General features: G+C 35.9%; 1 protein-coding gene across 2 annotated transcripts in view; it reads left to right on the top strand.

The window, feature by feature from the left end:
* LOC103467143 (excitatory amino acid transporter 3-like) overlaps positions 1-7,412 on the top strand; it is a 12,147-nt gene extending 4,735 nt beyond the window's left edge. For both annotated transcript variants that reach the window (XM_017305580.1, XM_008413242.2), the window contains exons 5-13: positions 306-348; positions 432-494; positions 1,553-1,740; positions 1,848-1,955; positions 3,356-3,478; positions 3,571-3,765; positions 3,910-4,044; positions 4,696-4,800; positions 6,879-7,412. In XM_017305580.1, the coding sequence (XP_017161069.1) occupies positions 306-348; positions 432-494; positions 1,553-1,740; positions 1,848-1,955; positions 3,356-3,478; positions 3,571-3,765; positions 3,910-4,044; positions 4,696-4,800; positions 6,879-6,993 (1,075 nt within the window). In that variant the 3' untranslated portion in view covers positions 6,994-7,412. The remainder of the gene's footprint in view (positions 1-305; positions 349-431; positions 495-1,552; positions 1,741-1,847; positions 1,956-3,355; positions 3,479-3,570; positions 3,766-3,909; positions 4,045-4,695; positions 4,801-6,878) is intronic.
* The last annotated feature ends 8,341 nt before the right edge of the window (positions 7,413-15,753 follow it).

The raw sequence follows: 15,753 nt of genomic DNA on the forward strand, positions 1-15,753 counted from the left end.
TTTATTTTTTTTTTTTGCCAAACGTTATTCTGGCAAAAAAAAAAAAACACAACCTCTCTATTGCCAACATGTGGTTTAGGCAAAAAGAAAAATTACGTTGGGCAAAATATGATAGGCCATTATTTTTAGGAAGGTGGTAGTTTCTAACATACAGGATTATTGACTGTTATTATCTGAGATAACACTTAAAATTATCTTGACTTAATGTGAAATGATGATAAGAAAATACTATTCACATATATTTTGTCTTTAACATTTGGCTCAGTTTTTTATTTTTTTTTGTAACTCTCTTTTTACTCTCATAGGAACATGATTCCAGAGAGCTTCGTTCAGGCTTTCTATGAGCAGGTATGTTTTTATTCAGAACCACAGCTCAGTGTGTAACTTTCCAGGTTTGGACAGTTTCCAAACAGTTTCTGTTTTTCTCCCAGTACAAGACTGAGATTATTCAGATTGAAAGAGTAGAAACTGGCCCTCCCCTTAAGCCAGGAATAGTGAGTATTTTCTTATGATCTTTTTTCTTACTCTGGACCACTTTCCAAAAGTCTTCATAGCCTTTCAGTTTTTTACATGTTGTCACATTACAACCACAAACTTCAAAGTATTCTGTTTGGTTTGAAGTCGGCCAACACAAAAGAGTACTTGATTCTGAAGTGGAGGAAAAAGGATTTAGGGCTTTAAATTTCTTCTAAATTAAAGCCAGAAAGGAGAGGTTGTGTTTCCTTTCAGCCCACCTGAGGAGCAGTTGTGCCTTCCTGTAGTAGTCTTTGGGTGAGAGGTGGAGTACATCACATGGGAACACTGAGACACAGCATAAGCAACCATGCAAAACACTAGTTGTACCTATGGGTGTCAACAAGAACAGTTAACCCGACAGTAATGTTTTTGGGCAGTGGGTGGAATATCATTGCTCACATCTTTCCGCTGATTTTCTATTGTATTTAGGCCTGGATTTTACTGGAGCGATCCAACAGATGGTTATGCTTTCACCTAGAGTGGCTGTTCTGCTGCAAGGGGAAGATCTTTCCTAGTCTCAAGTCTTCTGAACCCCTGACTGATTATGCATTTACGGCCTTACTGTTTAATTTTCTATTAATAAACATGGTTATTTTATTTGAAAGGTAACATAAATGTTTATTTATGTATTTACAGTACATTAAAGTACAAGCTTGCTTACTCTGCCCTCCCAAAGTAAGCGAATGCCCTCCAGCTAAAGTCCTCTGCTGCCAGGGCTGCAGAAGAAAAGCAAATTAACACAGAGGTGGATAACTGGATGTACAGCATAAAGTTTAGCTAAATACGCAAAGAATTATTTAGATTCTATGTACTGTAAATGTTTTTTTTAAGTTTAATTGGTTTTTTTATATTTCACAATTATGCAATGCTGAGGATTGATCCTTTAACAACAACAACAAAAAAGCAAATTAAATACGTCAAAGTTTATGGTTTGAATGTGACTTATTGTGAAAAAGGGAAATATTTGTCCAACAAGGTGATGTATTCCTACATTATTGCTCTTAGAGAGTTAGAGCCAGCATTTATGTGTTTCCAGGTGCAGAATGTCACTGAGACAAAACTGGTGGGCAGTTATGTTGATGGACCCAACATGATAGGACTGATCATCTGGTCTTTCACCTTTGGTATCTTGATAAACAGGGTGGGACAGGAGGCAACAAGCACTGTGAAGGCCATTCAAAGCCTCAATGATGCAATAAAAATCATATTTAACTGGATTCTGTGGTAAAATAAGACAGTGTATCATTTCACTCTTTTACAAAATTAGATTCATTAATAATGTACAAAACATTCCTTTATTTAGTTCAGTCATTTTTGTTTGTTTGTTTCAGGTACTTGCCAATCGGAGTTTTGTTCCTGATCGTAGAAAACGTGTTGGATGTTGAGGACTGGGGCGCTGTCATTAAACTCGCAAAACTTTCAGCTGTAATTTCTCTGGGGTATGTCCACCTTTTTTAAACTTTTTGGTAACATTTTATTTGAAGGGTTGTGCATAAGACTGACATGACACTGTCCATGTTCATGACCATTGTTATGTCATGTTTATGACAGTATCATTTCAGTCTTATGCACAACCCGTCAAATAAAATGTTACCAACTTTGTTACCAAACTGACACCACCGCTGCTAAGGTAGTTTGTTTAGAGGGTGAAGACACTGCAAATATTGGTTCTTATGAAAACAATAATTTCCAGCCTCTTTATTCCGATATCTTCAAACACCCAATTCAGGTCATGCAGTTCCCTTCAGAAGTTCTGTTTGGCCCCAGAGTTTTTTTTTTAGAGAACATTAGTGAACAAACAGCATCATGAACAACAAGAAACTCAACAGAGAGATCAGGGATAAAGTTCGGTTAAAGAAGGGTTAGTTACTAAAACGTACCCAAGCTTTCAGATGAGGAAGAGGGTTAGAGTTATAGATATGGATATAGAAAATACTAAGAAAGACTGTAAAAACCAAGTTAACAGGAGTAGTAACTTATTGGCTGATGCTACAGCTGTAAGAGGGCTGGGTGTAAAAATAAGTTCATACTTCTACCCACTCCTTTGAATGTGTAAATATACTTTACTACTGTTCCTCTTTTGTTCCTTTTGCTTTTGTTTTAAATTTATTTTTGTTTGAATATAACTTTGTTTATTCTTTTATTACACTACATTCAATAAAGACAAACCTAAACTCAACTAATCTCAGAGTTTGAGCTTCATGCAGATCAATCCTCTGAGAATATTTGTTAGAGGCTGCAAACCATTTTAGACTGTTCATCTTCTTTCAGCATGACGACTCTAAACATACTAAACAAATGCACAAACGTCTTGATAGATGTTGTTGTGCAGCCAGGCATTTTTTTCTTTCCACTTTGCACCAATGCACTATTGTGTTAGCATATTGTAAACCAGAAGAGAAAGCGTTCTTTTCCCTCTCTCCTTTTACTCACATCAACACACTTGCACTTTTTTATAAAAAAAAGTCCTCAATTTTTTCCACAGCCTTACATTCCCAAAGTGCAACGGATGATTAATTCCAAGTCACCGTTAAGATGACAGGATCAGGCATCACACTTCTTTTCAAAATATTTTTTTTCTAAATAAAAGAGTGCAAATGGGTTGATGTGAATAAAAAGGGAGAGAAAAAGAGAACATTTTCTCTTCTCAGTTATATCATGTAAGATCTCCCCAAACTATGTGGTTTTACTGTGTGTCTTTTGAGATCTCAAGATAGAAAATGTATTCTAAGTAAAATTAATTATTATTTATCATTATTTTTACAAAATCCATAAAAGTGTGACAGTCGAATGCCAGTGGATACTCTTTAACACTGAGCCTGACTATTGTCTTTTTCAGGCTTGTAATCCAGACCTTTTTTGTTCTTCCCATGGTTTACTTCACGCTTGTCAGAAAGAATCCCTATGTCATCCTAAAGGGTACCTCTAAGGCTTGGATGACTGCAATTATCATTGCTTCCAGGTGAGATGTTCTGTTTGTTGTCAAAAGAGTGACACTTTTCCAGTTTCCTCGTACGAACGGTGCACCAACAAAGGATGTGCTTTCTACCAAAGCACTGCCAGTCTGCCTGTCATCCTTCAATGCTGTGAAGAGAACCTGATGGTCAACGGGAAACTCTGCCGCCTCATGTTGCCCATTCTCACCAGCATTAATATGAATGGGAATGCGGTCTACGAAGTGGTCGCTTCTGTCTTTATTGCCCAGATTAATGACATCATATTGGATGCTGGCCAGATAATTGCTATTTGGTAAGCCACTTTCTTGAAGTGCCAAGGAAGCAGCAGTTCGTGGAATTTAATTTCCACGAATTTGAATTCCACGAAAAGGCTTTATGATGGTTGTGTGTTACACTTTAAACAGAAACGCTGATAGAGGCTGTGCTTGGTTTGCAGCTTGACTAGTTCCATTGTCACATTTGGAGCTGCAGGGATCCCAGCAACAGGAGCTGTGACCACCATCCTGATTCTGACAGCTGTGGGACTGCCTGCAAGGGATGCTGCCATGCTGGTCGTAGTGGAATGGCTTCTGTAAGTTCAACTTGAAACTCAGAGTCAACCACTCCTGCTTAAAGAGTACTTTCATCATCAAACCATGTAGTCAATCTAGATTGAGTTACGCTGACCTGCAATTATAAAACTTGCAAGTGATTTTGACCGGGACAGGATTTTTAGCTTGCAAGTTGTCAGGTACTCGGGTTGTTTTCAGTTGTTTTAGGGTTTTGGTGATTTTACTCTAGTTTTGTCTCATTCTTTGATTAGATCAGCCTTGTTTCTGTTTTACTATCTTCTTAGTAATTCCAGTTTATGTTTATTCATTCCTTGAGTCTAGTAATTCTTTGTTGCTATTAGATTCATTCTCCTAGTTATCATATTTACTCTCCCTCACCCCATGGTACCATTCTCTCTCTTCTCAGCCTGCAAGCCATCAGCCTCATTCAATTGTTCCTCTTTCAATCCCCCAGTATTTACATACCTCTTCTCCTCTTAAAACCTCATTAATACCTTGTTGTCTTTACACCAGGATTTGAGTTTTTGTTCTGCCCTGGCTACCTGTGTTGCCTGTAGTTTTTTTTTTTGTTTTGTTTTTTTTGGCTGTGGTAGATTGAGAGAAAGAACATCTTTGAGAAAAACATAGTTGAGTCTAACAGCATATTTGTTTTCTTCTTCTGTGCCCTTCAGAGACCATTTCAGGACCGGGGTGAATGTGCTGGGAGACTGCTATGGTGTTGTTCTCATCAATTTCCTGTGCCACGATGAGCTGGAAGACCTGGACAAACCACAAAGGTAAATTAAATCATTAAAATGATGTGCTTATCTGCAAAGACATAATGTTGCCAAAAGCATTCACCTCCCGATCCAAATGACTGACTTCAGGTGTTCTAGTGGCTTCTTCCTCGGCTATAGGTGTTTGAAATCCAGCACTGAGACTGAACAAATAGGGTGCTCTGAGATGATAGGATGCCACCTGTGCACTACTTCCAGTCGTTGCATTTTGTAAAATGGACTCTAGACCAGTGTGGACATGTTGTCTAGAGTTTCAAATCCGGCTTCAAAAGAAACAAAAAAAAATGCAGCAAAGACTTTCCTCCCTAGACTCTGGAAGACAAGTCACCTCTCCCAAAAACTTCTCCTGGCCCTTTACCTCTGCTTTGAGAGTGTCTTCTCATATGCTAGCTGCCAGGCTGCAAAGAAGAAGATCCTCCAAGTATTAATTACAATGGCATTAAATTATTTGCTGCTTGTTCCCCAAACTAAATGAAATGTGCCATTCTTGTCTCAGGCAAGAATAATAATAATAATAATAATAATAATAATAATAATAATAATAATAATAATAATAATAATAATAAAAAACATTAAAAATACAACATAGCTATTTCAGCTTCTAGTCGAAGATGGAGGGCAATAAAGGCTCGAACGAACGGGCGTGGTAATTGTTTTTAATACCACAGGTTATTGTTGAACTAAAGAAATATTACATAGACCGTCTGTGTAAATATCCTTTTATAATTTTTTTTTTTTTTTATTGATGGCTTTCTCTGTATTTAAAAACCGTTTTTGTATTTTTAGTCCTGCTTTTTATGACTTACTCCGCAAACTGTGCTTCTCATTTTCATTATTATGAAAATGATAATACACTTTGGTGTCCTAACAACTGGGTTTGTCAGAGGTCAAGACAACAGCTGTTGTCTGTCAGCAGTATTTGAGGTGTACAGGAAGGCGGAGCAGGAATTATTTGGGAATAATCATGCCCGTTTCCTACAATGAAAGGAGCTCCTCATGCTTCAGTACACCGACACATTTCTTTATTATTTCAAGCTCCCACCCCTGTAGGAGCAGGTTCAATTCTGCACCAGTGAATAAAGTAAAGCAGAGTCCATAACATGGATGAGTATGTTTGGTGTAGAAGAATTTAACCGGTTTGCTCACATCACATCTAACCCTTTGCACTGAGAACAAGACAAATGTGTGTGAGACGGTAGATGAGTGAATACCTTTGTCAACATTGTGTACATCTCTTTCTGAGCTGCGTTAGTGGTCAATGTACTTATCACTCATAGACCCACATCACAATAATCTAAATGTCTCAGGGTGTCTCCTGTTTGTAGTATCTTTCTTTGAAAGGTTTAATAAAATATTGGCTCAAATTATACTGAAAATAAATCTTGAACAATGATTGTCATAAGTCGTATTCGCTGACATAGGGTACTTTAGTCACAGTTTGTCCAGATCAATACACTGGGTTACAAAGAAATATTTTTTGGAAGTTGTTTATGTTTTTTTTCATCTGAATTAGGACTATTTTGCACCACTGAATCCAAAAATTACATCTATTTTTCTCAATTAGAATAATTAGGTTTTTATTCTAATTTTATTTAGAGAAATCTGATCCTCTGATTAAATTGATTACATTCTTGTGACATTATCAGTTAATTTCTGTTAATATTTCTCATCAAAAAAAAAAAACTGTAGGAGAAAAAACAACAATTGTTTTCTAACTGAGTGTATTAATTAAATGTTACAAACTTGAATTTCTGTAAATTGAATAATAAACACTGATTAAAGTAAGTACATGTGAAATAGACATTACGTCTTGTAAAATTCTCCATCTCTTGGAGTCTGTCCTCCTGCTCATCAATCATTGATCAGATTCTCAGGAAACCGATAAATATATGAGAACAAGTCATGCATTTTGATACTCATGTTGCATCTGTAGTTCAGAAATTCGACCTGATTGAGGACAAACAATGTGATTTTTGGATTCAGCACATCAAAATGGCCCTAAACGGTTGAAAAAACCCAGATACATTTTTTTACTGTTGACCAGTGTCATTGACCATGTTTTCCATTTTACATGTTAGCATTGATAGGGTTCGTCCCACCAGTGAGCTCGAGTTGGACTTAACCTGTTTGGAGCCTGAACAGCAGGGCTCCTCTCGCTCCGCCGCCTCCTCGGGATCCATGTCACCTAAGTGAGGGGATTGTCTCAGCACCATATTAGCTGCCGCAGTTCCTCATCTTCTGTAATTGGTTTTCTCCCACTTCTGAATCCCCACTGTTTTATTATCAATAACTGGTTTTGACCTTTTACTTTATTTTGTTGTACAGATAATTTCATTGTGTGTCTGTCGTAGTAATATGCTCATCTTTCTGTTTGGAACCTCTGTAACTTTGCATTTCACTTGAGTGTATGACCAGTGCTCAATATACAAAGTTTGACTGATAACAATACTTTGTGAATATAATCCTTTATGTTGCATGGACATGTTCACTGCTTTCAGACTGAAAACAATTGAATTGAATATGCATTTATTTTTTATGTATGGATGCATGAACATTGCATAAAATCATTTCTTGAGAAGAATTGATTTTAATAAATTGCCAGTCATTCTGCTGTTGTTGTAGGACAGTCTTTTTTTGTATTACTAATTTTTAAAAGTGCCTAGAGTTGGCTGAGAAGCAGACTTTGAGTTTTATAAATAAGCAAAAAACTACATGAGGACAGAAACCATCTCTTATACAAACCGGATTCCAAAAAAGTTGGGACACTAAACAAATTGTGAATAAAAACTGAATGCAATGATGTGGAGGTGCCAACATCTAATATTTTATTCACAAAAGAACACAAATCACAGATCAAATGTTTATACTGAGAGAATGTATCATTTTAAGGGAAAAATATTTTTCTAAATTTCATGGCGTCAACAAATCCCAAAAAAGTTGGGACAAGGCCATTTTTACCACTGTGTGGCATCTCCCCTTCTTCTTACAACACTCAACAGACGTCTGGGGACAGAGGAGACCAGTTCCTCAAGTTTAGAAATAGGAATGCTCTCCCATTCATGTCTAATACAGGCCTATAACTGTTCAATCGTCTTGGGCCTTCTTTGTGGCACCTTCCTCTTTATGATGCGCCAAATGTTCTCTATAGGTGAAAGATCTGGACTGCAGGCTGGACATTTCAGTACCCGGATCCTTCTCCTACGTAGCCATGATGTTGTGATTGCTGCAGAATATGGTCTGGCATTATCTTTTTGAAAAATGCAGGGTCTTCCCTGAAAGAGATGACGTCTAGATGGGAGCCCAAGTAAAAAAAAAAGTATGCTTTAGTATACTAAATTTTAACATACTTTAATTGATGTACTTAAACTGTACCATTTTGGAACAATTAATTTTGTATGTAGTATACTTTAGAACACTTAAGTTGTATAAAATTACAACTTTTAGTATACTTCACCATACTTTTTTGGAACAACTTCAAGTTGTACTTGGTATACTTAAAGTATACTTTAAATGTAATATTCAACAGCTTCATTTTTATATTGAGTGTACTAATTCTGTCATAGAATTATATTAAAATATATTTAATATATTTTAAATATACTACTAATATACAAGTAATGTATTTAAATTACACTTAATTTTTATTTTGATTTACTGCTATTGCTAATAAAGTACAATTTTAATTACTCATAAGTCTTCATACTTTGTACATTACATGCATAACTACACTACAGTACTTACATTGTTTTAGGCTACAATTACATGGAAAGATTAATTACACAAGATGTCCAAGGTAATTCAAATATTTTGTTTTATTACGGACATTTAAAAATTGTCCAATTTTACTCAACTTTATGAACTTTACATAAATTATCAGTTTACACATCAAAAGTGAACACATGAACATGAAAATTTAAGTGTGACAATAAAACATGAAAGTGAGGATCAACGACAGAACATTCCCGTTCACTGCACCTTACAGGAACCTACAAAAGAGAACAATAGAGTAATTAAAACAGAGAAAGCATTTGTATTTAAAGAGAACAGAAAAATGGCAAATAAAAAAATAATACTTACAATTTTAAGACGTTGTGGACTCGCCATGTATGTGACATCATAAGAACTGATGATGATTGGGACCGGATGCCTGGGGTGGAAAAACATTTCTGGGTTTYKTCTTTRTCTGTTTATGTTAGAAGTAGAAAAAAATAGTCAGCAATGTCATAGAATCAGTTGATGTTGGCATTAACTATGATGCTGTTTTAAGTGTGGACTTAAGGAGACAAACTACCTTAAAATCTTCCTTCCATGATCTGAACATGCTGATCCTTGCAGCAGCCATCGGATGAGAGGCAGGGTTCACCCTGGACAGGTCACCAGTCCATCACAGGACCCTGAAAGCCAACAACAAATAAAATGTATGAAAGATAAATGTTAGATTAACAAGGAAAATAAATTCTGTCCAGTTATCTTTAAATCAAATCATGTTTATTAAGCACTTAGTGTTGGTAACACAGCAGTTTTTGTTGTTGAAAATGTAGCTAGCTCCTCATTAAAAAAAACAAAAACAAACTTACATCATGAAGATAATGTGAAGTTTCATCTTCAGAGCTGGTTGGTGATCTGGTGGAGTCAGAGCTTCTTCTGAGACAGAAAGTCTTTAGGTTTTCTAACACCTGATTTCTCTGGGTTCCTCTTTCATCTTCATTTGCTTAGTTATACTGCAAAGATGTTGAAGATAAAATCATTGATGAACGAGTTAGAACAACAACCACCACAATATCAAAGTCTGTCTTATGGAGCTTAATTAAAACCAGGTTAGTTTATGAATTAAGGTATAAGTCACAACAAACAGCCTCCATGCAGTTATAACATGGAGGCTGTTATAACTGCATGGTTATAACAGCAGTTATACAGCTGACTTGTATGACTTGTATAATCATACAAGTCACAATAAAATTGATAAAATAATTATTTAAGAAACCAACGTAAGTTATATATCTTTACTGCACTGTTTATAATTAAATGAAGATAATTAATAAGCAAACTTACCACCAGCTAGCAACACTTAGCAGCCTTCATCCCTCCGGGATCCTTTTGTGACACACATTTCATTTCCTTCGGTTGTTGTCCAGTTGTGTTGTCGTATAACTCGGACTAGGACGTCACCAGCTTGAATTTATCAAACTATAGTAACTATTGTCAAGACCCTCTCTACTTTTAAGGCAATATTATGCGAGTAAAGTCTCAAGTTGTATCTTCTCTTTATGGATTTAAAAAAAAAAAAAAGAAAGAAAGAAAGAAAGTGTGCAATACCGCCACCATCTGGTCTGGAGTATAAACTGGAGCTAATGCCGTTGATTATAAGGTTTTACATCACACATCTGAAAATGTGTGATGTATAACATTACATCATGATTAGAATTTTGTATTGTATGCAATTTTTATAAATATTAAAAGATTACTAAGGCACTTAAAAATTCATACTTTTTAAGTACTTAAAAAGTATGCCTACATATTACATTAAACAAACTAAAAGACATACTTCTGCACAAGTATTAATTAGTTTTATTTTGTAATCAGGTTGCTGCGTGATGCAGACTTCTGCCCAGCTCCCTCTTGAAAATAAGATCTGGATCTCAACTTGGTTCACCTGGTTAAATAAAGAAAATTAAGGCATACTTTATTAGCCTAAAATGTACACTTAGATGTAATTTAAAACATACTGAAAATAATAATTTAAAGTAGTGTTAAGTGAATTTTAAAAAATTATATTTTGAGCATATATTTTAAAATATACACAAAATATATTTTAAATATACTTGAGAAAGTGTATTTTTAGACTGGGGGCAAATATATATTTTGTTCACTTAAAGTATACTTTTATTTAATATATTAAAAGTGTATTTTGGTACAATTATATTTAAATGCGTTTAAAGTTCTAATTTCGAAATTGGTACAAATATACTTTTAGTATACTTCAGAAATACTTATAGGTAGTACACTTAATGCTTAGTATACTTAAAGTGTACTTTCACAAATTTAAGTATGTTTGAAATACTAAAGTATACTTTTTTTTCACCTGGGAGCATATGTTGTTCTAGAACAGTGTTTCTCAAGCTATTTTGGCCCAGTGCCCCCCCAGCCTTTATCCAGGTCCCTCACCGCCCCCCACCAAAGAATTTGCAGGCTACTTTGCACTGACCATTATTTTATCAGTAATATTACTATCACTATTGTAGATGTTTTGATTTTTATGCTTGTTTCTGTATTTATCATCAAAAATAATACATATAATAATATAAAAATAATACAGGCGTCTACGAAAAATGCAATGAACATTCAAATTCCTAAGAGCAGCCAATCAGAGTGGAAACAATATTCTTATTTTGTGCCATTTTCTCGTTGTTAAATCTTCCACAAAATGACCAGATAAAAGATGTACAACATGCCAGTTTAAACTTTGAACTATTTGCAAACGACTGAGCTCTGCAACATTAAAACATGGATAGAACTGTAACTACATTAATCATAGCTCTTCTTCTCTTCAGTGTTTCTGTCGGTTTCTGGTGGTGCAGCTCTGTGCTGCCTTCAGGAGAATGGGACATCAGAGTATCATCCATAAAATTTCACCCACATTGCATTTAATGTGCAAACCAGAGCTTTCAGTGGAAAAACAAAAGTTCCAGGTCCTTTTAATGCCATACAAATATGAGACAGAAACATGGATTATATCTTTATATAGACCTGTCTATTGATTTATAGATTAATAGTTTTACTGGACAGAAATTACGAAGAACAAATCTGGTTCTTAAACAAATCCTAATGAGTCAAATTGAAAGTGTCATGGAGTCATCAVCCTCATGACATTAACACTGACATGTAAAATAATATTGAAGAAATATATCAAATCTAATTAAAAACATAAATAAGTGATCAGTTCTTTACTGTTATGGTCTGTAAGATATATTTATTCTCAGTATTAGATGTGGTCTCAAACAAACTCAAGGCACTTCAATATTATTTTACCTTTTATCTGGAAATAGTGTCTGTTTATTCTTGCCATACAGTCCTCTATATTAATTATTGCTCGAAAGGTCTTGCCATACCAGTTTATTCCTCTGTATTTACTTTAGTTTCTTGGTTTATTCTTGCATTTTGTTCTTCATTCATTTCTATTTAGTTTCATTTGATTAGTATTATCCTCTCTTGGTCTATTGCTATGTCCACTTTAGTTTTTTCCTGTTTGTTAGATTTATTTTATCGTTTATTGACTCTCATCATCAGTAATCTTATCACCTGCTGCGCCTCCTAATCATCATGTGTTTCACATCATGTGTTGATTTTTCACTGTTCAGCGTCAGATTCTCTGTTTTTATGCCATAATTCACATCTAGTTCGTCGCTCCGTTTTATGTCCTGCTTCTCCTGTTTCAGAGTTTTGCGCAATGTGCGTGTCTTTTTTTTTATCTATTTTTTTTTTTTTTAGCGTATTGTGCAGGGTGGTCGGGAGGCGTATCGATGGGGAAAAGGCAGACTGACATAAACCTTTTAAAACAACGGAAACAATTTCTGCGTCCTGATTATTGAATTTAAAAGGGCTGTGTTGTTCCATCACCGTCGTTTCATACCGGACCACTTGCAGCACCGTGTTAACGCTATAAAATGAACGCTCTCTATCGTGGTATCACTCATGGAGGGATTTCTTGATTTCTTTATTTAAATGGGTTTCATTTTTCAGAGGGATACACAGTGAGGGTATCTTGATTTTAGCTACCAGTAGCAGGAGAACGGAGCTGCGCCAAGAAGCTAACAGAAGCTAACAAACACTGAATAGAAGAAGAGCTGCCATCAATAATGTTGCAGTCAAGTATGATTTAATGTTACACAATACAGTTTTACCAAGTTGCTCAAAGTCTCAACTGGCATTGTTGTGCATTTAAGGTGTAAAGTTTACCTTCGACCAAACGCCCCCCAAAGGCATCCCAGCGCCCCCCTTTTGTAAAAATGTCCGCCAGCGCCCCCTGCCGTCCTCTGAACGCCCCCTGGGGGGCGGCACCACCCACGTTGAGAACCGCTATTCTAGAACCTGAACATAGTTCTCTGCATTAATGGAGCCTTTCCAGACATGCAAGCTGGCCATGCCACAAGCACTCATGCAACTCCATACCATCAGTGATGCAGGCTTCTGACCGGAGCGTTGACAACAACTTGGGTTGTCCTTGTCCTCTCTGGTCCGGATGACATGGCGTCCCAGTTCCATAAAGAACTTCAAATCGTGACTCATCTGACCACAACAGTCCTCCATTTTGCCTCACTCCATTTTAAATGACTCCCAGTGCAAACGGCTGAGCTTGTGGAGCTTAGAAATGGCTTCCTCTTTGCATTAGCGTTTCAGCTGGCAGTGGTGGATGGCACGGTGGATTGTGTTCACTGACAATGCTTTCTGGAAGTATTCCTGAGCCAAGGCTGTTATTTCCTTGACAGTGGCATTCCTGTTTGAGGTGCAGTGACGTTTAAGGGCCCGGAGATCACGAGCATCCAGTAGAGTTTTACGGCGTTGACCCTTACGCACAGCGATTGTGCCAAATTCTCTGAATTTCTTGCTGATGTTATGCACGGTTGATGATGATAGCTTAAAAATATTGGCTATTTTACGCTTGGTAACACCATTCTGGTATTGCTGCACTATCTTTCTGCACAACAATGGTGGAATTGGTGATCCTCTTACCATCTTGGCTTCAGAGAGACGCTGACGCTCTAAGAAGCTCTTTTTATACCCAATCATGTTGTCAATTGACCTAATTAGTGTTAATTGGTGTTCCAGCTGTTTTTTATGTGTTCAATTTCCTTTATCCAGACACTTATTGTTACTTGTCCCAACTTTTTGGGGCAAGTAACAAAAACATATTTTTCTTTTAAAATGTTACATTTACTCAGATTAAACTTTTGATCTCCCATCTATGTTCTATTACGAATAAAATATTGACATTTGCCATCTCCACATCATTGCATTCAGGTTTTAATCACAATTTGTTTAGTGTCCCAACTTCTTTGGAATCCGGTTTGTAATTAGCTTAATGAAAAAGGAGATAAATGATCCAATTTCTTCCATAAATTCTCTTATCTATAAAATTTCCCAGAAGATGAATGTGACAAAAGTTTATTGTGAGCATAGGATGTTCTTGAATAGCAGCAAAACTTTTAATTTAAAACGTAAATACATTTGGACTCCCTAGTCACCAGAATGAAAGGATATACTCTACTTCCTTAATTTCATCACAGATGAAATAATCTTAAATCTTGTGTTGTCGTTAGCTAAGAGGAGGATTATCATATATTTACAGAAATAAAAACTTAACCTCAGTCTGTGCATATTTATGTGTTTCACTTAGGTAATTGATCTTTTCAGTGTTCTAATTCATTGAATATGAAAGTGTGATGAAAAAGACTGGAGATGCAGCAGTCAAGCCATCTATAAAAAGGTACAGAGCAGACTGGACTTCTTGAGGAAGCTAAGATCCTTCAAGGTTTGCAGCAATATGCTGCAGATCTTCTATAAGTCTGTGTTGAGAGCGTCAATTTCTTCTGCCATCATCTGTTGCAGCAGCATCAGAGCCAGAGACCTAAAAAGACTCAACAGTCTCAAAAAAGGCTGGTTCTGTTCTGACAATGACTGTGGAACCTCTGGAGATGATGACGCAAAGAAGTACTCTTCATAGGATCAAGAAAATTGTGGACAACCCTGACCATCCTCTTCATCAGGCTGTCTTGGAACAGTATCTTCAGTCAGAGGCTTCTTCAGATTCCCTGTAATACAGACGGCTACAAGAGATATTTCCTGCCAACAGCCATCATCATCTGCAATAACTCTTGAAGACTTTGAACTAATGACTTACAACATTTAATTTCCCTTTTGGGTCAACCATGTATTTTTTAATAGAATTTGAATTTTGAATGAAATGGATTTTCTCGAAACAAAAGCAATGTTATCCTGGTTCATCCACCAAAGTTAACAATCCTGACATTTCTCCAGGAATTTAGACATCAATATAGACAGACTTTATTTTCATTCATTGGTACATTTAAAATGTACATATTGAGCGAAACTACATTTGCAAGAGTCCAATAATAATAAAATCAATACATAATAATAGAAAAGTATCAATATAAATATATACAATAAAAGACTAATAGTTTAGTTTCTCATCCGACATAAACAGTGCAGACGCTGTGGCTCTCTCCTCACCAGACCAGAGGCTTGGAGGGACCAGGTCAAGCTGTCGGTGATCTGTATCTCCAGGAGTTTAACGCTGCTGACCTGCTCCACTGTGGCACGGATTTGGCTGATTTTTCCTGAAAACAGCAACAATTTATTTTGTTTTGTTGACATTCAGGATTAGATTGCTTGAATCGCACCAGTCCACCAGATGTTTCCATAGACTAACAAAAAGGTCATAGCATCTCAAAACGAAACTGATTACATTTTACAATTAATATTAATGACACTTCTGCAAAATTCAGTCCAATTGTAAGTTAGAGCCTAAATTGCATAGTAAGCAATGCTGTTCAGACTGGTCAAATTTAATAAACTAAACAATTCAGTGACTTAGACATATTTTTTGAAACACACTGTCTTTTTATTATTGTTCTTAAAATAGTATTTTTTTTATTGTATTTGAACAAAAATCAAGGTATCCAAGGAGACCAGGCATGCTTTTCTTTGCATTTTCCAAGAAATTGAATTTAGGACCAGGATGAACAATAAGATCATCTTAAACCAGAAACCTCTTAAATAAGTTAATAATATTTAACAAATGAATCAATCAAATTGACTCAGTCGAAACATGACTGATTTTTAAAGCCCACCAAATCACTGAAAATTATATATTTTTAAATAGTTCTAAAGTATTCAAGTTATGTCATACCTTTCACCAAGGTATCCATGGAGACC

Source organism: Poecilia reticulata, linkage group LG7 (genome assembly GCF_000633615.1).
Source record: "Poecilia reticulata strain Guanapo linkage group LG7, Guppy_female_1.0+MT, whole genome shotgun sequence".
Lineage (NCBI taxonomy): Eukaryota > Metazoa > Chordata > Actinopteri > Cyprinodontiformes > Poeciliidae > Poecilia > Poecilia reticulata.